Source organism: Dipodomys ordii, unplaced genomic scaffold (genome assembly GCF_000151885.1).
Source record: "Dipodomys ordii isolate 6190 unplaced genomic scaffold, Dord_2.0 Scaffold1, whole genome shotgun sequence".
Lineage (NCBI taxonomy): Eukaryota > Metazoa > Chordata > Mammalia > Rodentia > Heteromyidae > Dipodomys > Dipodomys ordii.
In genome coordinates this window covers 52,551,981-52,573,998 of record NW_012267217.1, presented here as the reverse complement: position 1 = coordinate 52,573,998, position 22,018 = coordinate 52,551,981, and the positions used below count along the sequence as shown (strand labels likewise).

Below are 22,018 nucleotides of genomic sequence, written 5' to 3'. Positions count from 1 at the left end.
TTTGCCACTGGCTTTTCTTTTCTTTTCTTTTTGTGGTTCACACAGGTTGTCCACCAGAAGAAAAGGTTTCATCTGTTTAATCATTTTTATTATCAATACAAAGCATAGAAGCACATAACTGAGATTCTATCCCCTTGAGTCTTTAGACAAAACATGCATGTAAGAAATCAATGTTCTACTTCAGCATGCGCAGTCACTGCCCATTGGTGACAGCTCCGGGAGAGGGACCGGTCATAAGTAATCATGGTTCTGAAGTGCTTAACAATTAAAAATGCACTACAATAAGAGCAATGCTCAGTTTGGGGATACCATAGCTAATTTTAACTCAGGGCCTCTTACCCTTTCTTGGCTCTTTTGAGCTACACCTCAACTTCTGGCTTTTTGCTGATTAATTGAAGATAAAGAATCTCACTGATTTTCCTGCCTAGGCTGGCTTCAAACCACAATCCTTAGAACTCAGCATTATTTTTCTTTATAGGACAATGTCAAGTGGCCACCAGGGAACTTCACTGGGACATCTCTTTGTAGTGACTCTTGGGGACCCCGAGACCCTCAGACCTCCTGTCCAGCCAATGATGGGTTTTGTGCCAATCTTCAAACCAGAGCTATTGCTTCTCACTGCACAGAGAAAGCTCAAAGGAAAGAATCTGCCTATGACATCCCACCCACCCTGTCTGTAGCTTTTAAGTGAGTTTAATGAATCACTGTCAAAGAAAGGGATTTTCTTGTCTACATTAAGATATCTCATCCAGACACTTTGATGAAATATAAACACAGAGGACACTCAACTCCAAGATAAGCAAAAAAAAATTCCTGCATGCTTATGGTAGGAACATTTTTTCTGTAGGTTTATTGTATATCAATAAAAAACCTTTCATAAGTTAAAAATACTTCAAGTATCTTTGTATGTACTTGAAATTATATACTTCAAATGTACTTTATAGAGAAAGCCTCTTTGACCTTGTTGGAATTTTGTTTTTCCCACTTGAGCAGGGGAGTCTGATTCATTTCCTCCAGTGCTGTATCTGTGGGCTTTCTGTAGCACTCTCTGTGGCCAAGATATCACCTTTATGTCATTAACTCCTCAGTTCTTATAGCTTGTGTTTTGGTCTTGCTACAGCGTACTTGCATCTGGAATGTTTGCTAAAGGCCCATATGTTAAAGGCCTAATTCCCAACTTGATGCTATTGGGAAAAGACAAAAACCTTAAGAAGTAGAACCTAAGGTTTGGTGTATGGCTCAAGAGGTAGAGCACCTGTCTAGCAGGCTCTGAGTTCAAACCCTGGTACTACCAATAATGAAGTGAAAGCCAGCTTTTCTCTCCCCCTCCTACCCCCCATGGCTACCTTAAGGTGAGTGGGTAGCTTTGCTCCATGACACACTCTTGGCAACATATGCTAACCCACTACTAAACCTCCTTTCTGTATATAGATTTTTTTATTCTTGGGACATTTTACATGATAGAGCCACACAATATGTCATCTTTTGTGTCTGGCTTCTTTCTCTTAGCATCGTGTTTTCAATGTTTTTATACAATGTAGCATGAATCGGTATTTCGTTCCTTTTCTTGTATAGTGGAATAATATTCCACTGTATTAATATCCACAATCTTCATGGGGTTTTGTGAACATGAACTTATATTCTACATATTTTAATTGACAAAATTATATGTATCTATGGTATACAACTCTGTTTTTGAGACGAGGTCTTCAATCTCCGGAGTACCAGATTTACAGGCATGTACCACTATGTACCACTATTTTTTTTTTTTCCAATCCTGGGGCTTGAACTCAGGGTCTGAGCACTGAGCTTCTTTTGCTCAAGGCTAGAACTCTACCACTTGAGCCACAGCATCATTCCTAGCTCTTTTGTTTATGTGGTACTGAGGAATGGAACCTAAGGCTTCATACATGCTAGGCAAGCACTCTACCACTAAGCCACATTCCCAGCCCTCAACATATTTTGATATATGTATCTATGGCACAATGGCTAAATCAAGCTATCTAATGTAAGCAGGCTTATCTCTTTCTTTCTTTTCTTTCTTTCTTTCTTTCTTTCTTTCTTTCTTTCTTTCTTTCTTTCTTTCTTTCTTTCTTTCTTTCTTTCTTTTGCTGGTCCTGGGGTTAGAACTCAAGGCCTAGGCACTGTCCCTGAACTTCCTTTACTCAAAGCTAGCACTATGCTACTTGAGCCACAGCACCGCTATAGGCTTTTTCTGAGAAGTTTATTGGAGATAAATGTCTCACAGACTTTTCTGCCTGAGTAGCTTCAAACCACGATCCTCAGATTTCAGCCTCCTGAGTAGCTAGGATTACAGGGGTAAGCCACTGGTATCAGCGGCTTATCATTTCTCTGTGTGTGATGAGAACACTTGAAATTGAATCCCTTGACAATGTATGTTATGATTAACTATATAATAGATCTCTTGAACTTCTTGTTCCTGTCTGAATTTCTGTGGCCTTTGACAAGTATCTCCCCAATCATTTCATCCTTTCTCCAATCTCTGGTAATCTCGGTTGTACTCCCAATCTCTAAGATCATCAGCCGTAGGACCATGGTATGTTTGTCTTACTGCATGGTATGTTTGTCTTACTGCATGGGGCTGGCTTATTTCACATTTCACCAATGATAAGACATACTTCCTTATAAATGCTGAATTGAATCCATGTACATTTTCTTTATTCTTCTTTTGATGGAAACTTAGATTGATGTCATACTTTGGCAATTGTTAATAGTGTGGCAAATAAACATGAGTCCAGATTTTATTTTATTTTATTTTTATTATATAACTAGTATGTATTTGGGGTATACATTATGGAATTTTAGCTCATATAGTAGTTCTTCTTGACTTTTTTTTGTCAGTTATGGGGCTTGAATTCTGGGCCTAGGCACTGTCCTTGAGCTTTCCAGTTCAAGGCAAACACTCTACCACTTGAGCCACAGCACCACTTCCAGTTTTCTGGTGGCTAATTGGAGATGAGTCTCATGGATTTTACTGCCTGGGCTGGCTTTGAATTTCAATCTCCAGTCTCATCAAACTGAGTAGCTAAGATTACAGGCGTGAGCCACCAGTGCCCAGCTGTTTTTGATATTTTGAGGAGCCTCCTGTTATTTTCCACTATGGCTGTACCTTCATGGATTGTGTTTGAGATTAGACTTCCATATTCATTAACAGAGCTTGTGGATCATGAACACTGACACTGTCCTGTATGGCTGCTACAAAAGTCACATCCCAAGTCACATGACACAGCTGTCCCCCCCCCCCCCCCCCCACCCAAGCACCAGCACTGAGGGTTCCTGTGGCTACTGCGAGCTGGCCTACTGGTTTTAGAGGAACAGCACAGTGGAGAAGATAACAGTTGCTCTGGCTTGACTTTGTCACAGGGATCTTGACACCTTCTAGGTCCAGCCTCCATCTACTGCCTTTTTAAAGAGCTTTCCTAGGTGAACCTGTGCTTAGATGGGCTCAAGGTCCATGCCTTTATCATCAGGAATTCTGCCCAGTCCCCTCTAGATTCCTCTTTGCAATATGGAAAGCTCAATGTCCTTCCTGTTCCCCTTCCTTCTTGCTATTCCAGTCTCTTCTTATTTAAGAAATGTTTATTTAATACCCCCTTGTAGCCAGACAGTAAGACTGAGGTCCAAACTGAAGGAGATAGATTTTTGCCTTCCAAGAAGTTCACCACTTGCCAGGAAGATAGTCCACCACAAAGTGGATGTGCTCTGCTCTGGAAGGCAGAGGTACAAAGGGGGAATCAGTGAGGCCAGGACAAGGGCTAATAAACTCAAAGCTGAGACTGAAGTAGCTTAATGTGCTTGGAGAGATGCAAGGTCAGGCTCAGCTGTGGGAAGAGAGTTTCCAGTGGGAGTGGAAGGTCTTATTAACCATAGGAAGGACTTGGATTTGGCTTATGACTTGGGAAGCCACTTGACGCATTGAATCAGGACAATGACAGGATTTTATTTATTTATTTATTTTGCTCCTAACCCATCCCTTCTGCAACTTTTCTTTTCCTTTTTGAAATTGAGATTAGGTGATTACATAAATTTCACATATCTCACAGTATTGAGGAATAGTGACACTTAGTTAAAGTCATAAACACATTTTAACCTTCACAAGGCAACTTGTCATTATCATGGTCTATAAAGTTTGTGAATTCTATGAGCTTTGACAATACAATTATTTCTTCCACATCAGGTGATAATTTACATTTCTTTCCTTTTGCTTAGTGTAAGCTGATTTTTTTAAAATGGATTCAACCCTAATCCTATAGGCATTGTTTTCTATAACTCTGGAAAGTTAATTTTATAACCAGGACTGAGTGTCACTGAATTTCCAGGCTTGTGGTATGGTGCACAGGGTCTCAAAGCCAATCCTTTTCCTTTTTTTGTTTGTTTGTTGTTGTTGGTCATGGGGTTTGAACTCTGGACCTGGGCACTGTCCCTCAGCACTTCAGCTCAAGGCTAGTGCTCTACCACTTGAGCCATAGCGCCACTTCTGGTTTTCTGGTGGTTTATTGAAGATAAGAGTTTCTCAGACTTTCCTGCCCAGGCTGGCTTTGAACCACGATCCTCAGATCTTAGCCTCCTGAGTAGCTAGGATTACAGGTATGAGCCACCAGTGCCCAGGGCCAATCCCTTTCCTTCTGAGTAGGCTTACTGGACTGAAAAGACTGGAAAGCTAAAATTTCCATGTCTACTTCCTGACTCCTCTGATCATAGCCAGTAGGGTAGACCCACTCCTTAAGCTGGCCAATGTCCATCCACTAGAACCCACTGTAGTTCAGTCTACACTTCTTCTTGTAAGATAAATAGGTAGATTTAATTAGGTAGCCGATGAAGAGAAAACCGTGTGGTATTCAGGCAGTAAGAGAAGTTTTATTTCCGCTGCCCAGCTGTGCATGGTGGGGAGCACCTGGCTGAGAGGGGTGAGCCACCCCCAGGCCAGGACATATCTAGGCCAGGGTCAGGGAGAAGGTATGGCCAGGTGGGGGAAAGGTGTAGCCACACTAGATGCAGATGTGACCTCAGGGCCTGGGACCCTCCCACAGTCCAGTGGGAGGCTGACTGGGGGCAGCCCAGGATGTGACCTTGAAGGGGGGGGGAGGGGAGTTGACTGCTTCCAGCGGTGCCAGTTACCTAGGCGACAGAGGTACGGGGCAAAAACTTAGCCAAGAGGAGGGAGGAGTCTGCCCTGCCTTCCCAGGGTGGACCTTACACTTCTAATGCATTTGGTAGCACCCTAATGCTTCTCTCTGTGCTTTTTCTCAAAAGATGATTGTTTCTACTTTTTAAAGTCTGTGTTTTCTTTACTCATTCATGCATTCACTTCCTTGTTCACTCATTTATTCATTTGTTCATAGATGGGATTTCCCTATGATACCCAGGCTGGTCTTGCACTCTTAGGTTCCAGTGATCCCCTTGTCTCAGTCTCCCAAATAGCTGGGACTACAAGTGTACATACCCAGGCACAGCTGGGTCCTTCTAATATCTACAACTGAAGCAACACTATTGTGGGGGCCCCCTATGTGCACAGTGCCACTGCTGCCCCAGTAGGACCCCAAACTCCTCTTCACAAGTTGAGGGAAATATATGGTATTCTTTTTTTTTTTTGGTTGTGGGGCCTGAACTCTGGGCCTGGGCACTGTCCCTCAACTCTTCAGCTCAAGGCTAGCGCTCTACCACTTGAGCCACAGCGCCACTTCTGACTTTTTCTACTTATGTGGTGCTGAGGAATCAAACCCAGGGCCTCATGCATGCAAGGCAAGCGCTCTACCACTGAGCCACCTTCCCAGCCCATACATGGTATTCTTAAGACTCCACGGAGGGATACAGCAAGGTCTTTCATCATGATTGCTAGGTGCAGAAATGTGTTCCTCAAACTCAGAAAAGAATACAGATGTTGAGTGATCAAAAAGAAAACCAATGATTAATGACCCCCTTCATGATTACTAGACATCTTCTTATTTTATATTATACTGAGGACAGAGATGGAATAAGAGATAACCTTTTATCTAAGCAGGAGCTGCGTGCGCAAATGGTTGAGCCCATAAAACCAAAGAGTTCTGTGAGAAGAGAATTTAAGTTTCTCCAGTCTGTCAAGTCTGGCAGCTGTGCCAGAGCTGGGGCTTCTGGGACAAGGCTCTCAGCTCTCAGCTCTGTCTCTGCAGGAAGCGTAGGCCCACCTTCTTATTGGGAACCAGGACAATGCGGGCTACACTCTTCACCTCCCCAGTCTCAGGAGGTAGGACCACCTCGTATCGCTGTATCAGCTGTATCAGGAAAGAGCACAGGAGCATTCTTTGGTAATCATTCACTGCCGGCCTCTGAATCTTCCATCCCTAAACTTCCCTGCCTCTCCCACTGACCCCTCACCCTTCCTGATTCACACATCTTTCCACCCGTCTCCACTCACCCTTGACAACATCAGCTGCATCTCCAGCTCTGCAATCCTGCGGCCCAGACAGGCCCGGACACCATAGCCAAAGGGCACAGAGCCAAATGGATGTTGGACACTGGGCGCATTAGACTCACACTTCCTCAGCCAGCGGTGAGGGCGGAAGCTCTCAGGCTCAGAGAAGACACTGGGGTCTCGGGATACCACATAGTGACAGAACACAAACTGGGTCTACAGTGGAAGAAGGTGCAGCATAAATCCGTTAGCAAAGGGCTGTGGCACTGCTGGGCACTAGGGCTCCGTAGCCCCAACTCACATTCTTGGGGAAGATGAAGCCATCAATTTCAATTTCGTTGTCCATCACGATCCGAGCATTTGTGGGGATCACAGGGTAGAGCCTACAGGGAAAAGAAAGTCTATGGTCTGCCTCTAGCTCCAAGGGCGCAGGATGTCCTCTACTTTTCTCTTACCTAGCTGGCCCCTCTTCCCAGCTCTCTTTGGTTCCCATCCCCAACCCATAGGAAGTCCCCATTTTTTCATTCCTCTAATTAACCCCCACCCGCCACCACACAAAGACACTGGGCTTCAGGAATTTCACCCTACCGCAGGGTCTCCTTAATCACAGCCTTGAGCAAGGGCATGTGGGCAATGTCCTTGCGCTGGGGTGTCTTCCCAGCGGGCACCAACCCTGCCACCTCCTTGTACAACTCCGCCTGGATCTCTGGGTTCTTTGAAAGGTGGTACAAGGCCCACGTCAGCGTGTTGGATGACTAGGAGACAGAAGGGGAAATGGAGTGAAGGCAGACTTCTAGGCAAGAGGCTAGCTAAGTGACGCAAGTGATACGACTGGTGCTTGCAAAATATGGGAGAGATGCATTTTCCACAAAGATGGTAGGAAAGGGAGGAGGGACCATAGGGACCACCATGAATCCAGAGTGGGCTGAGGACTGACCGGAGAATTGCACTTTTAACAGGAGCACAAACAATGTAATTCTTTAATAAGACTAAGTCAGAGCCTAACAAAATAAGCATCAGGAAATGGGAACTTGCAACAGGGTAGGGTGGGGCTAAGGGGAGAGGGGTAGAAGAATGGAGGGCAGAGGCGGGGAGAATGCAGGCAAGAGTTCACTGTATATACCCCAGAACTGAGAAACATAAGGGAAAGGGTGGGTCAAAGGGGGTGAAGAGGGCTGGGAAGGTGGCTCAGTGGTAGAGTGCTTGCCTTGCATACCTGAGGCCCTGAGTTCGATTCCTCAGCACCACATAAGCAAAAAGAAAAAAGCCGGAAGTGGCGCTGTGGCTCAAGTGGTAGAGCGCTAGCCTTGAGCTGAAGAACTGAGGGACAGCGCCCAAGCCCAGAGTTCAGGCCTCAAGACCAGACCCCCCCCAAAAAAAGGGGGTGAAGACGTTGGAGTGGTGACACAGATCAAGATGCATTGTACACATAAACTGCTTTGTTAAAGGCAAAAAAAAAAAATTAAGTAAGGGCAGGGGTGAGTAGGGAGAGGGTGGGGGAGAATGTTGAAAAGGGTGACACTGATCCAGAGGCCCTGTATTAATAAACTGCTTTGGTGAATGGCAATAGTAATAATAGTATTATCTAAAATTCCCAAAAAGGAAAAAAAAAAAAACCTAATCAAGGAGATTGTAACAAGGAGAAATCTCATACCAAAAAATATCACAGTTTGAAGCCAGCCCAGGTAGGAAAATCTGTGAGATTCTTATCTCCAATAAACTACTCAGACAAAGCCAGAAGTGGTGCTGTGGCTTAATAGGTAGAGCACTAACCTTGAGCACAAAGAGGCTCAGGGACAGAGCCCAGGCCCTGAGTTCAAGTTCTAGGGCCGACCGAAAAAAAAAAAGGCTGAAAATCAGTGCCATCAAATCAGAACTTACTCAAGGACAAACTTCCAACCCTTCATTTACATTTAGGCAAGAGAGAGTTGAATACCTTGAGGATGAAATGTCCCAGCTGTGAGAGAGAACAAGGGGATCTTGGGAGTTAATAGGGCCAGCTCTGCCTCTCCAGCTACAGGTAGATAAGCAGCTATGGTAAGATATGAAGGTCAGGTTCAGGAGGGAAAAGACATGGGTTCAGGACAGGAGCTAGAAGCCCTTGGTCTCTTCACCGGCACCCTTCACACACCGTGTCAACCCCAGCGAGGAGCAGCTCAGGCAGGCTGCCTAGGGCCTCCTGAGGATTGAGCAGACCCTTGGTCAGCAGGAAGTGTAGGCAGCCAGACACCTGGACCCCATCTGGCCTGCTTGCCTGTAGTTCAGCTTCTATCTCCTGAACTTTCTCATCAATGAACTTCTTCCCTGCAGGGACAATGACGTCAAGGTACTCAGAGAGCTGGTAGCAGGCGGGAGCCGGTCCTGGGAGAGGCCCGTTTCCTTCCTTGGGGCCAGTGGGGACTCCTCACCAAAGGAGAAGATGGTGTTCCAGCCATCCAGATATCGTCTCCAGAAAGGCAGTAGGGGACGAGTCCACTTGGGAAGATAGGTGCAATAGACTGAGTTCTGGAACATGATCCCAACAGATCTAATGAAATTCGCAGTGTCGGCAGGAATGGATGGCTCCAGGCAGCCAATCCGTTTTTCGAACAAGATGTAGCAAATGGCTGGAAAGTGCAGAGGACATGAGGGGAGGCAGAGCCAAGGGACACAGAATTCAAAGGCCTGGAGGAGGTAGACACAGCCTAGCCATGACCCATTCCTGTCCCATTCCCATCCCGAGCAAGGGTACCTTCCAAGGCAAAGTGGTAGAAGAGTTGAGCCATGTCAGGTACTAGATCCCTGGAGGGACTCTCTGCCCGTATCTGGTCCAGTCGAGCTGTAAAGTCATCGATCACCTCATTTACAACATCTGTATAAAGTGCGGCCTCCGCTGGCTTCAATAGCCGCTGGTTCAGAACCTGGCGCAGGTGGTACCAGCTTTCTCCATTTCTGAGCAGCATAAAAGGTGATACAATAAATAAGCTTCTGAGAGCATGATTAAGTGGTTTCTTCCCATGCTGATCCCTCACTCCCATCCCAGTTGAGGGAACTCTCAGACTCCTAGACTCTTAGTATTTAGAATCATACCATCATTGAGCTTTTTTTGTTTTGTTTTGTTTTTGTTTTTGCCAGTCCTGCCTGGGGCTTGAACTCAGGGCCTGGGCACTATCTCTGAGCTTCTTTTTTGCTCAAAGCTAGCACTCTGCCACTTGCCACAGCACCACTGCAGCTTTTTCCGTGTAGTGGTACTGAGGAATCAAACCCAAGACTTCATGCATGCTAGGCAAGCACTCTAGCACTAAGCCAAATTCCTAGACAATCATTGAGCTTTACAAGTGACTTAAACTAAGCACCAGAAGATTTCGGAATCACATACAGCCCAGTGGAGGTTGTTAAGAGGCACCTAGACCGAGATTTCCTAGAATCAAATCAATTAGATCCAAGCACCAGTGGCTCACACCTATAATGCTACTCAGGAGGCAGAGATCTGAAGATCAGTTCAAAACCAGCCCAGGCAAGAAAGACTGTGAGACTATTATTTCCAATTAACCACCAGAAAACTGGAAGAGGTGCTATGACTCAAGCAGTAGAGTGCTAACCTTGAGCTGAAAAGCTCAGGGACAGTGCCCAGACCCAGAATTAAAGCCTCATCACACACACACACACACACACACACACACACACACACACACACACCAGTTACACATGGATGTACACACTGGCATTCCTACAACTCAAGAGGAAGAAGTAGGATAATTTCAAATTCAAGGCCAGCCCTGTCCCAAGAAAACCAAAGCTAGGTGACATTAGGAGGATCATGGTTTGAGGCCAGCCTGGCAAAAAAGTCTTCAAAATCCCATTTCCAGTGTGAGGCTGGGTATGGTGGTATGAGTCTGTGGTCTTAGCAGGCACAGATACTCTAAAGATAGATGGACCCTGAGAAACAAGATTTGTCTCAAAAATCACCAGGAAAAGAAACAAAACAGGAGGGCTGGGAAGGTGGCTCAGTGGTAGAGTGCTTGCCTCTCATGCATGAAGTCCTGGGTTCAATTCCTCAGCACCACATAAGCAAACAAACAAGCAAAAAAAAAAACAAAAAACAAAAACCAGGACTAGTGCCAGGTATTGGTGGCTCACATCTGTAATCATAGCTACTCAGGAAGCTGAGATCTGAGACTCTTGGTTCAGAACCAGATTGAGCAGACAGAGCCAATAGATTCTTATATCTCAATAACCAGCAAAAAGCCAGAAGTAGAGGTGTAGTTCAAGTGGTAGTGCATCAGCCATGCATGAAAAAGCTGAATGAAAGCAAGGAGGCCCTGAAATCAAGCCCTAGTTACCTGCATACATGCATGTTGTGCACACACACATCCACACATCCACACACACACACACACACACACACACACCACACACACACAGGGTATAATAATATCCAGTCACAGGCTTGTTTTGAGGAAAAAGTAAGATAATGATCACAAAGAGACTAGTCTGATGCCTGCATGTTATAAATACATAGTTATCATGGTGGCAGCAATGACTACTAGTCCATGGGGCTTGAACTCTGGGGCTTCGGTGCTGTCCCTCAGCTCTTCAGCTCAAGGCAAGTGCTCTACTGCTTGAGCCACAGCGCCAATTCCGGTTTTCTAGCGGTTTATTGGAGATAAGAGTCTCATGGAGTTTCCTCCGATCTCAGCCTCCGGAGTAGCTAGGATTACAGAAGTGAGCCACCAGGTGACCGGCTTAATTCCTTAAGAAGTCACTCAAACAGGATTGTTAACGACCTTGATCATGAAGATTAAAGCCATTCATTGTTTCTGGAATTCTAACATTCTATGGCAAACAGAAGTCAGTGACATAACCAATTACAAACATTGGCATTGGGGATGGTTTAACTTCATTTTTTTTTTTTTTTTGGTCGGTCCTGGGGCTTGAACTCTGGGCCTGGACGCTGTCCCTCAGCTCTTCAGCTCAAGGCGAAAGCTCTACCGCTTGAGCCACAGCGCCACTTCTGGTTTTCTGGTGGTTTATTGGAGATAAGAGTCACACAGACTTTCCTGCCCAGGCTGGCTTTGAGCCTTGATCCTTAGATCTCAGCCTCCTGAGTAGCTAGGATTACAGGCGTGAACCACTGGTGCCAGCTTGGTTTAACTTCACTAATTCTTACTATCTACTTCAAATAACACATTCAATTGATTCTTCAATTTGTCACTGTTGAAATAACCTTAACTTTTCTAGGCATCACTGGAACCCATGTCTATCTCTGTGGGTAGATGGCATCTGTGAGTTATTGCCAGTTGTACACAATATAAAACAATCTGGACAAATTTTATTTTATTTTGGGGGGCCAGTCGTGGGGTCTGGACACTCTCCCTCAGCTTTTTTGCTCAAGGCTAGTGCTCTGCCACTTGAGCCACAGCTCTACTTTGTCTTTTTGGTGGTTAACTGTAGATAAGAGTCTCACAGACTTTCTTGCCTTGGTTGGCTTTGAATCATGATCTTCAGATCGCAACTTTTTGAATAGTTAGGATTATAGGCATGAGCCACGAGCACCTGGCTATTGGTATATTTTTGAAACATTTAAACAGAGCCCTCCTGAATAAGATGATAATGATACTTTCTTAGCTACAAATTGACATCTTTTCAACCATAATGTAAGATGGATCTGTGTAGACTTTAAGGATACCTTGGAGATTTTCTTTTTTTTTTTTTTTTTGGGTCCAGTAGTGGGGCCTGAACTCTGGGCCTGGGCGCTGTCCCTCAACTCTTCAGCTCAAGGCTATCGCTCTACCAGTTGAGCCACAGCGCCACCTCCAGCTTTTTTTCTTTTTGCTATGTGGTGCTAAGGAATCGAACCCAGGGCCTCAGGCATGCAAGGCAAGCACTCTACCACTGAGCCATCTTCCCAGCCCACTTTGGAGATTTTCTAATCCTAAACCTCCTATTTTACAAATCAGAAACATAAATCCAAGAAGTGAGGAATTGTTCCTTGGTCCGAAGTCACACAATATGGAAAAACCTATGAATGGTCCTAGCGTTTCAGCCAACTTAATTGGCTTCTAGACTGGGCAGCAAGCTCGGAGGTGGGGCTCGGGTGCCCCAGGCCTGCTCTCTTTTGACCTGGTTCTCTGAGGCCCTATTCCAGTCCCTTCAGGCCCCAGCTCACGTGGTGAAGACCCCATAGGCCAGGCCTTGAACATCCCGGTGCTCCTTCCATAGATCCATGTAGTCTCTTATAGGATGCTTGTCCTCCTGCCGCATTGCTTGTTCTATGAGTGAGGCACTGGCCAGGTTCACGAAGCTGTGAGGCCCCACAGAGTTTATCCATATTGGACCATATTTGGCCTTGTTCAGCACCTGTGGGAGACAGTGAAAGCTGAACAGCAGGCCCAACTAGGTAGGCAGATGAGATGGGGTAAGGATACCTCAGATGACCACATCAGAACAAGGGGCTGTGTAAAAGAGCATTGTACAAGAGGACATAGGATGGCCAGTGGTTGTGAAGAAGGTTACTGAAAAAAAAAAAAAAACTGGCCACACATGGAGCGAGAATGTTGACAGCCATAATGTCTGGAGGAGTAGGGAGGGTCTGACGTCACTGGAGGGATGAGGGATATGTGAGAATTGGGTATGTGAGATGCTGATATTTGGGAGCCTGAGCTTTAGGGATCCTAAGCCCTAAGATAGAAAGCCTGAGATTCCACTTTAGCATTTTAACCTACTGTTAGCTTCATGCCTTGTTTTCAGTAAGGGAAAAGAAACTATAAAAAAAATTCCAAGAAAAGCAAAACAAAGCTGCATGAGAAAGACAAGATCAAATATGAAGTAAGTCATGTGGTATGTGTTTTTGTTTTGAAGTCATTGGCTCAGTTATGTAACTCTCATTTATTTCATCTTAAGCACTAGGAATGTAACTCAGTGGTGGAGGACTTACTTAGCATCACAAAACTCTGGTTTTAACCCCAACACTCCCTCCAAAACTTATCTTAGAACTTCTAAAACATTTAATAATTGATTCTCATAGCAGCTATGAAATTAACCTGCAAACTGGGCAGTAGGGGCTCACACCTTAATCCTAGCAACTTAGGAGGCTGAGATCTGAGGATTGTGGTTCAAAAATCAGCCTAGGCCAGAAAGTCTGTGGAACTCTTATCTCCAGTTAACCAGCAAAAAGCTAAAAGTAGAGGTGTGGCTCAAGTGGTAGAGTGCCAGCCTTGAGTGGAAAAGCCTAATAAGAGCTTAAAGTCCTCAATTAAAGAAAGAAATGAAGGAAAGGGAGGGAAGGGAAAGGAAGAGAAGGGAGAAGTTGACCCAGCAACCAAGTATTTATAGTTACTGAATTAGAGGGAAAGAAAAACACTTAGTGTTAAGAGGCTTGATTAAAAAAAACAAACCTCAAAAGAATCCACAGATAATAAAATACAGTGGCTCCCCACATCCCTTCTCTTTCACAGTTGTTACACAAGAGCTTTTGAAGAGGATCAGAGATTGTTCCAGTATAAATTAAACTAAAGCACTTCTGTAAAATAAAAGCCAGTAAAGTTATAGAGAAGAGATTTATTTGGGTTCAATTCCCAACACAACCCAAAGAAACAAATAAGAGATGATCACTCATATTACAGAATAAAATACCACTTAATTTATTGTCCAGAAAAATTTGTAAAGAAAGGACAGGACATTCACATAATATAATAATAGCTTTAAAAGGGACAGACTAGCACCTTATATACTAATGTGGAAAGATACCAAAGATAGGTTGTTGAGTGAAAAAGTTTAACACCTTCTAAGAAGGGAGAACTAAATAAGAATATCTGTTTTTATGGAGAAATGGCCGATAGATACATAAAAATCTAAAGTAAGTTGGGCACCTATGGCTCATGCCTATAATCATAGCTACTCAGGAGGCTGAGATCTGAGGATTATGGTTCAAAGCCAGCCAAGGAAAGTCTATGAGACTCTTATCTCCAATTAAGCACCAAAAAAGCCACAAGTAAAGTTACATTCAAGTAGTAGAGTAGTTACATTCAAGAGTAGATGCTATCTTTGAGCACAAAAGCTCAAAGATAGCATCTAAGCTCTGAGTTCAAGCCCAAGGACTGGTACTAACTAAGAAGCTAGGAGTGGGGCTTTTCTTTCACACCAACACTCAGGAGGCTGAGGCAGGAGGAAGGAGAGTTTGAGAGTAATTTGTGCTTCATAGGGAGACTTTATCTTAAAAATAAATAGAAACAGGGGCTGGGAAGGTGGCTCAGTGGTAGAGTGCTTGCCTTGCATGCATGAGGCCCTGGGTTCCATTCCTCAGTACCACCTAAGCAAAAAAAAGTCAGAAGTGGTGCTGTGGCTCAAGTGGTAGAGTGCTAACCTTGAGCTGAAGAGCTGAGGGACAGTACCCATGTCCAGAGTTCAGGCCCCACAACTGACAAAATAAATAAATCACAATCATAATGTGAACAGTGGCAAAAAGCACTATTATAGACAAATTTACTTTTTTGGTACTGTGATTTTTCAAATTTTCTACCATTATTGGAATAAAAAAAAATTACTATGGTTTTTTTTGTTTTGGTTGGTTGTGGGGCCTGAACTCTGGGCCTAGGCGCTCTCTCTGGGCTTTTCAGCTCAAGGTTAGCACTCTACCACTTAAGCCACAGCGCCATTTCTGGCTTTTTTTTGCTTATGTGGTGCTGAGGAATTGAACCCAGGGCTTCATGCATGCAAGGCAAGTGCTCTACCACTGAGCCACCTTCCCAGCCCCTGTGGGTTTGTTTTTATTTTTAGCTCCATAAATGACTTTTTTTTTTTTGTGGCCAGTTCTGGGGATTGAACTCAGGACCTAGACAATGTCCCTGAGCTTCTTTTGCTCAAGGCTAGCTTACCACTTGAGCCACAGAGCCACTTCCAGCACTTTCTTTTTATGTGGTACTGAGGAATCGAACCCAGGGCTTCATGAATGCTGGGCAAGAACTGTACCAGTAAGGCACATTCCCAGCCCCATAGATTACTCTTTACTTGGGCACAACAAGCTTTCCCCTGGAATCCAAATTCTCGGAGCCATTTCCTGGCTATCTGTGGAGGCTCCTGGGGGCATTTCTGCCTTTGTCTAGCCCATGTGTTCCTTCTTCTCTCATACTCCTCCTCTCCTGGAGTTTGCCTGGTGGAATTTAAGGCTCTACTTATGTAAGAAGTTATTTTAGAAAGACACTGGGGCACTTGCTGAGAGATGTGTGCTCTGCCTGAGAGCTTACCATTAGGTGGTAACCTGAGCCAGCTAGGCAGCCCCAAGCTTCTCCCAGGCAGGCGTGCTAGCAGCCACTTTGCAGAACACAGATCATTTTTCAGGATGAATAAGAGAGCTAGCCCTTAACGGGTGAAACTCCAAAAATGAAATTCATTTATTAAGGGCCTATCTTGTTCCTCCTACACCATCCTAAAAATTAGGGATAAAGTTGTAGATAAAAAGAAAAACCAGGGGCTCAGAATGTGACTTAGTGTAGAATGCTTGCTGAGCACGCATGAAGCCCTGGGTTCAATTCCTTAGTACCACATACACAGAAAAAGCGAGAAGCGGTGCTGTGACTCAAGTGGTAGAGTGCTAACCTTGAGAAAAAAAAAAAGAAAGAAACTCAGGGACAGTGCCCAAGCCCTGAGTTCAAACCCGAGGACCAGCAAAAAAAGAAAAGAAAAACCAACATCCTACCAACTGATAATTCAGGAGAAGTAAATTATATAGACCCCCTACTTATTTTCTAATTATTCTGTGAATGTCTTATCTCTTCAACTAGATTAAAAATTCTGGAGGGCAGAAACCATTTCCTGCTTCTTAATTATGTCCCAAATTGTTTGACACAGTGCTAGGCATATTATAGACAATAAATGTTTTTAAATTGTCAGTGAACTAAGTGGGAAAAAAAGTTGCAGACAATGCAAAGAACAGAAGAGTGACAGACAAGGACTGAGGAAGAGAAATCACATGCAACTTGTAACAATGACCCTTCTGTAATTCTAGCACTCAGGAGGCTGAGATTGGAGGATGCTGGATTCCAGGTTGGCCTGTGCTACACAATCAGACTTTTTTTGTGTAACTCTCCTGGGGCTTGAACCCAGGGCCTGCATGCTGTCCTTGAGCTTTTTTGCTCAAGGCTAGCACTCTACCACTTGAGCAACAGCTCTACTTCTGGTTTTGGGGTGTTTAATTGATGATTAACAGTCTCATAGACTTTTCTGCCTGAGCTGCTTTGAACTGATCCTCAGGTCTTAGCTTCCTGAGTAGGATTGTAGGCATGAGCCACTGGCACCCAGCTCAGACTTTATCTTTAAAAAAACAAAACAAACAAAAAAAACCCTTTCAGGTTTAGCCAACTTATTCCATTTGGATCAACTGCCTTTTTATAAACTGATAAATTTATATTATATTGTATTACTGTCTCATAACTAAAATTCTAAAATAAAAGCTATGTGTGTTATCTATGTGTGTAAGTTATATGTTTTGTCTACAAGTTAAAATTCACTAATGCCATTCAAATTGGCTTTTAGATAAGTGAGAAATCAGATAAACTAACACCATTGAATTAATCCAAATTCTTCCATGACAAATAAAATTTTCAAAAATAAGTTGTTACTAAAAATGACAATGTCTTCACACTTGTTAGCATATATTTGTGCCTGGGTGCTGTGGCCAGATTAAGGTTATATTTGTCTCTGCTGGATTTTTTTTTAATGTCAGAGTTTGACATGTAGGTCATAAAACTATAAATCCAGCCTAAGAACAAAATGATCTTAGTGTAACTCTTTGACAAATAAGACTAATATAATGTTGTTGATTTAATGAAAGCAAAAATATCTCCCAAGTTGTCAACATGAAATATGTTGCAAACATATAACTTAATCTATCTTAGATATTTAAGATCACGGAAGTATAAGTCTGACATAAAAACAAATATGCAAATGGAGTGCAATACAGTGTCCATTACAAGCCTGCATATCAAATAGAACATTTTTAATGTTTATAGATATTGTTTGAGGAGGAAATAAGACAATGACCATACTTGTCTAATATTCCAGTTTTCATAAAGAGTCTGGATATAACAGTTAAAAATAAACAAATTTGGGGCTGGGAATGTGGCTTAGTGGTAGAGTGCTTGCCTAGCATGCATGAAGCCCTGGGTTCAATTCCTCAGTTCTACATAAAAAGAAAAAGCTGGAAGTGGTGCTGTGAGTCAAGTAGTAGAGCGCTGGCCTTGAGCAAAGAGAAGGTTAGGGACAGTGCTCAGGCCCTGAGTTCAAGCTCCAGGACTGGCAAAATAATTAAAATAAAAATAAACAAACTAGGTGAATATAAATGGGTAAATATTTATAAACCTTTCGTGTAACTTAAGGTTTTAAGGGCATGTTAAATTAATAAGTTAAATGCTGAAATAGCGATTGCTAAATAAAATTCAAGTGCTCTTGGCTTCTTAAAATCTATAGAAAAGACATATATTTGGGTCTAATATGTTTTAATAAATTGATTTCTTTCTGTGTGGGTCTTCCATTAAGTGAGATTACTAAGACCTAAAATTCTAATTAACATACATAACATACATAATTCTACATGCAAAAAAATTTTTTTGTATGTGCGCTAGTGCTGGGACTTGAACTCAGGGTCTGGGTACTATCACTTAGCTTTTTCACTCAAGACTAGTGCTCTACCACTTGAGCTACATTTGTATTTCCAGTATTTTAGTGGCTTAATAGATAAAAATCTTACAGACTTGCCTGCTGGCTGTGAACCGTGATTCTCTCAGCCTCTTGAGTAGCTAGTATTACAGATGTGAGCTACTGGCACCCAACTTATATGCAAGGAATTTTTAAAGAAGAAATAAGATATGAGAAAAACTGTAAGAACATGAAATACATTCTTCTGTGTGGAACAGAGTAACTGTCTAAATTTAGAGGTTTACATTTTATTTTTTGGAGGGGGGCACTAGGGATCAAACTTAGGGGCTTTGTACATCGAGGCAAGTACTCTACTACGGAGGTATTACACGCCCCCCCCCAAGAGCAATTTTTATAGAAACACAAAAGCACTGGTGTCATTACCATGTGTTCTCAGTTCAGCTCAGTCATCCACAGCTGACAGATCTGACACTGCTTGGCATGAGAGTCTGTTCTAGTTCGGGCTCAAGAGCACCAGGCTGCGTGACGTTGCTGTGGTACCCTTAGGGCTCAGCATGTGCCTGTGTACACAAAAGCTTAAGGCTTAGCCTCAGTCCTCCCTGAATGTTGTTGTCTGAGGCCCTATGATACTCCCAGAAGACAAAACAATGGGGAGGGGGGTCCCTCCTTTTCCCCACTCAACTGCCCATCTCCCCCAGAAGGTCTATCATGAGGCTGTACCTCATTGCCTTCCTCCTGGTTCCAATGAGATGTGGGCTTTCTGCAGAATATATATAATTTGCCTTTAGTGTAGAAGGGGGCACTCAGCATTGGGAGTACCCTGGGACTCACTGCAATCATCTGTCCCCCCATTGAGTGGTGTTCTTTGGGGCATCAGGGACAAGAATCTTAGGAAGCTGGCACCTTTGGCTTTTCTTCTTGTTGTCTATGTAAATAATACTCTCTGAATCTCACCATGACCTGTGGTATTTTTACCAGATGAAACTCTCAGGCCTTAGCTTTGGCCTGTCTGCTATGTGTGAATCTGACACATTTGGTGTCAAACATCGAACTAGTAAAGTTACCGTGTCCTTTTCATCACATAGGGCCATGAGGGCCAAATAAAAGATAAAATGAGTTCCTGGGCTCCAGAAGTATATGATCTGGTTTAAGAGCATTAAAAAAAAGAAGAAGAAAATGAAGAGTGGGAAGAGGCCAGTGGCTGATTGGTTCACACTTGTAATCCTAGGTACTTAGGAAACTGAGATCTGAGTTCAAAGCCAACCTAGACAGAAAAATCCTTGGGACTCCATTTACAATTAACCAGCACATGGGGCTGGGAAGGTGGCTCAGTGGTAGAGCATTTGCCTTGCATGCATGAGGCCCTGGGTTCCATTCCTCAGCACCACATAAGCAAAAAGAAAAAAGCCAGAAGTGGCGCTGTGGCTCAAGGGGTAGAGCACTAGCCTTGAGCTGAAGAGCTGAGGGACAGTGCCCAGGCCCAGAGTTCAGGCCTCATGACCGGACCCTCCCCCCCAAAAAAATTAACCAGCACAAAGCCAGAAGTGGAGGCTCGAGTGGTAGAGTGCCAGCCATGGGCAAAAAAGCTGAAAGACAGCAAAATGGCTCTGAGTTCTAAGCCCTGGGACTGGCACAAAAAGTAGAGGCAGAGGTGGAGGAGGAGAAAGAAGAAGAGGTAGAAAAGTAAGAGGAGAAGGTAGAAGAGACAACAAGGTAAGTAGGGGTCTTAGGAGATGTGACGCATGGGGTTTTTGAGGGGAGAGGAGGGGGTTTAGTCTCGCCTATTGTCAGTAACCCTTTAGCATCCAAGCAGTTAGAAGTAACACTAGCTATGTGATTGATATCTACGGCTGCTATATTTGTGATTGTTGAAGCTAAGCCAAGAGCCACTTTAAATAGAAACCATGTGAAATCTGTGCTTGCTGGTGAAGTTGTTCCCTCTGAGCTGCCCCTCCTTCCTTTCTGGGATTCCCTAAGATTTCCTCTCCAGAGGCCCTGTGTTAAAGCACTTTGGTCTGTTTCTACAAAGACAATGAGGAACAAAAGGGAAAACAATACTGAGTGACAGGTCTATGAGCCAATCCCTCCTGTGTACTACGGCAGAAAAGAGTCATCAATATGGAAAGGTTTAATTGTGAGTGTCAGAAAGTATTAGATAAAGGCCTCTGATTTGCTGTTTTCATTGCATAATCGATGTCTTGCAGCAGTAAAAAGGGGCTGCTGAATACCCGGAGATTCAAAGCCTGCTTGCGATGTCAGCTTCCTCACTGGAGTGAGTCACAATGCTACATTTCTGAAAACTTTAAGAAAACTACAATTATCAACTAAAAAGCAGGGTGTGCCTCCGACAGAAGCGTGACTGCTGGAAGGGGCTCGCAGTCAGCCAGCTTGCTCCCGACAAATTGACTACAAGTGTTATGACTCCTCCTCTCTAAGACTGACAGTCCATTGGGTGCCGGTGGCTCATGCCTGTAATCCTAGCTACTCAAGAGACTGGGATCTGAGGTTCATGGTTCAAAGCTAGCCTAGGCAGGAAAGCCTATCAGACTCTTATCTCCAATTAACCACCCTCCCTAAAGCAAATTAAAATTAAAATTAAAAATTTTAAAAAGTCAAGTTCAAGCCCCACAACTGACAAAAAAGTGAATATATAAAAAATAGTCCACATATTAAAAAAAAAAGCCAGAAGTAGGGCTGGCTGTGGCCCAAGTGGTAAAGCACTAATCTTGAGCACAAAAGCTAAGAGACAGTGCCCAGTTCCTGAGTTCAAGCCCCAGGACCAGCACACACACACACACACACACACACACACACACACACACACACAGAGCATGGCTGAAGAAGGTGTGGCTTGGGTGGTAGAGAATAAAGCAAGAGTGAATGAGGTCTTAAGCACAAATCTTAATACTAACAACAACAAAGAGAATGTCAAATGTCCTGCATAAAAAGTGCACACAAGGTAAGGCTCTATAGAGTAAGATTCTTACCCTATTTAGGTAGTATATATCATTCACCATTAACAAGATTTTATGTGTCTCTTTCTATATGCTCACATTCTGGTCTCTGGATGTATACTACCTTTTGCTTAGCTCTGCTAACACACTCTGCTGGTCTTTTACCTTTACCTGTTCTGAAATGCTTTTTGTGAGTCAGGAATCTAAGGGCTGAGTTGAGATCCTCCCATTCTGCTTAGGGGCACTTCCAAAATAGATGTACATGCACGCATGCATGCATATACATATATACATATACATGCACACAAATGTGTATATACATAAATCCTTCCTTATGGGTTTCCATGATTTTAAGTACCCACAATCAGCCATGATCAAAAAAATATTAAATGGAGATCCAGGCGCTGGTGGCTTATGCCAGTAATCATAGCTACTCAGGAGCCTGAGATCTGAGAATCACGATTCAAAGCCAGACCGGGCCAAAAAGTCTGTAAGACTCTTATCTCCAATTAACCACCAAAAACCTGAGAAGTGGTGCTGTGGCTCAAGTGGTAGAGCACCGGCCTTGATCACAAACAGGCTTAGGGACAGCACCAGGCCCTAAATTAAATCCCCAGGACCAGCAAAAGAAAGAAAGAGGGAAGGAGGGAGGGAGGGAGGCTGGTGGCTCATACCTGTAATCCTACTTACAGATCTGAGATCTGAGGATTGTGGTTCAAAGCTAACCCAGGCAGGAAAGCCCATGAGACTCTTATCTATAATTAACTGCCAAAAAACTGGAAGTATTGCTGTGGCTCAAGTGGTAGAATTCTAGCCTTGAGCACGTAAAGCTTTGGGACAGTGTCCAGGTCAATTTCAAGCCCCAGGGCCTGCCCAGAAAAAGAGAGAGAGAGAGAGAGAGAGAGAGAGAGATCCAAACCACACCACATAGTCCAGCTTTTTTATTCTACTATTTTTCTTGCTACTCATACTCCTTCAGAAACCAAGCTACTGGGATTTGTGGGTAGCAAAGAGTAAG

At 43.7% G+C, this 22,018-nt stretch overlaps 1 protein-coding gene across 1 annotated transcript in view; it reads right to left on the bottom strand.

Moving 5' to 3' along the window:
- Positions 1-5,737: 5,737 nt before the first annotated feature.
- The window catches only part of LOC105987202 (sterol 26-hydroxylase, mitochondrial), a gene marked incomplete at its 5' end in the record, with an annotated part of 30,675 nt that continues 14,394 nt past the window's right edge, over positions 5,738-22,018 (bottom strand). The window contains 8 exons of the mRNA XM_013018434.1: positions 5,738-6,272; positions 6,416-6,628; positions 6,714-6,795; positions 7,001-7,167; positions 8,544-8,716; positions 8,821-9,018; positions 9,144-9,343; positions 12,561-12,751. Of these exons, the coding sequence (XP_012873888.1) occupies positions 6,153-6,272; positions 6,416-6,628; positions 6,714-6,795; positions 7,001-7,167; positions 8,544-8,716; positions 8,821-9,018; positions 9,144-9,343; positions 12,561-12,751 (1,344 nt within the window). The remainder of the gene's footprint in view (positions 6,273-6,415; positions 6,629-6,713; positions 6,796-7,000; positions 7,168-8,543; positions 8,717-8,820; positions 9,019-9,143; positions 9,344-12,560; positions 12,752-22,018) is intronic.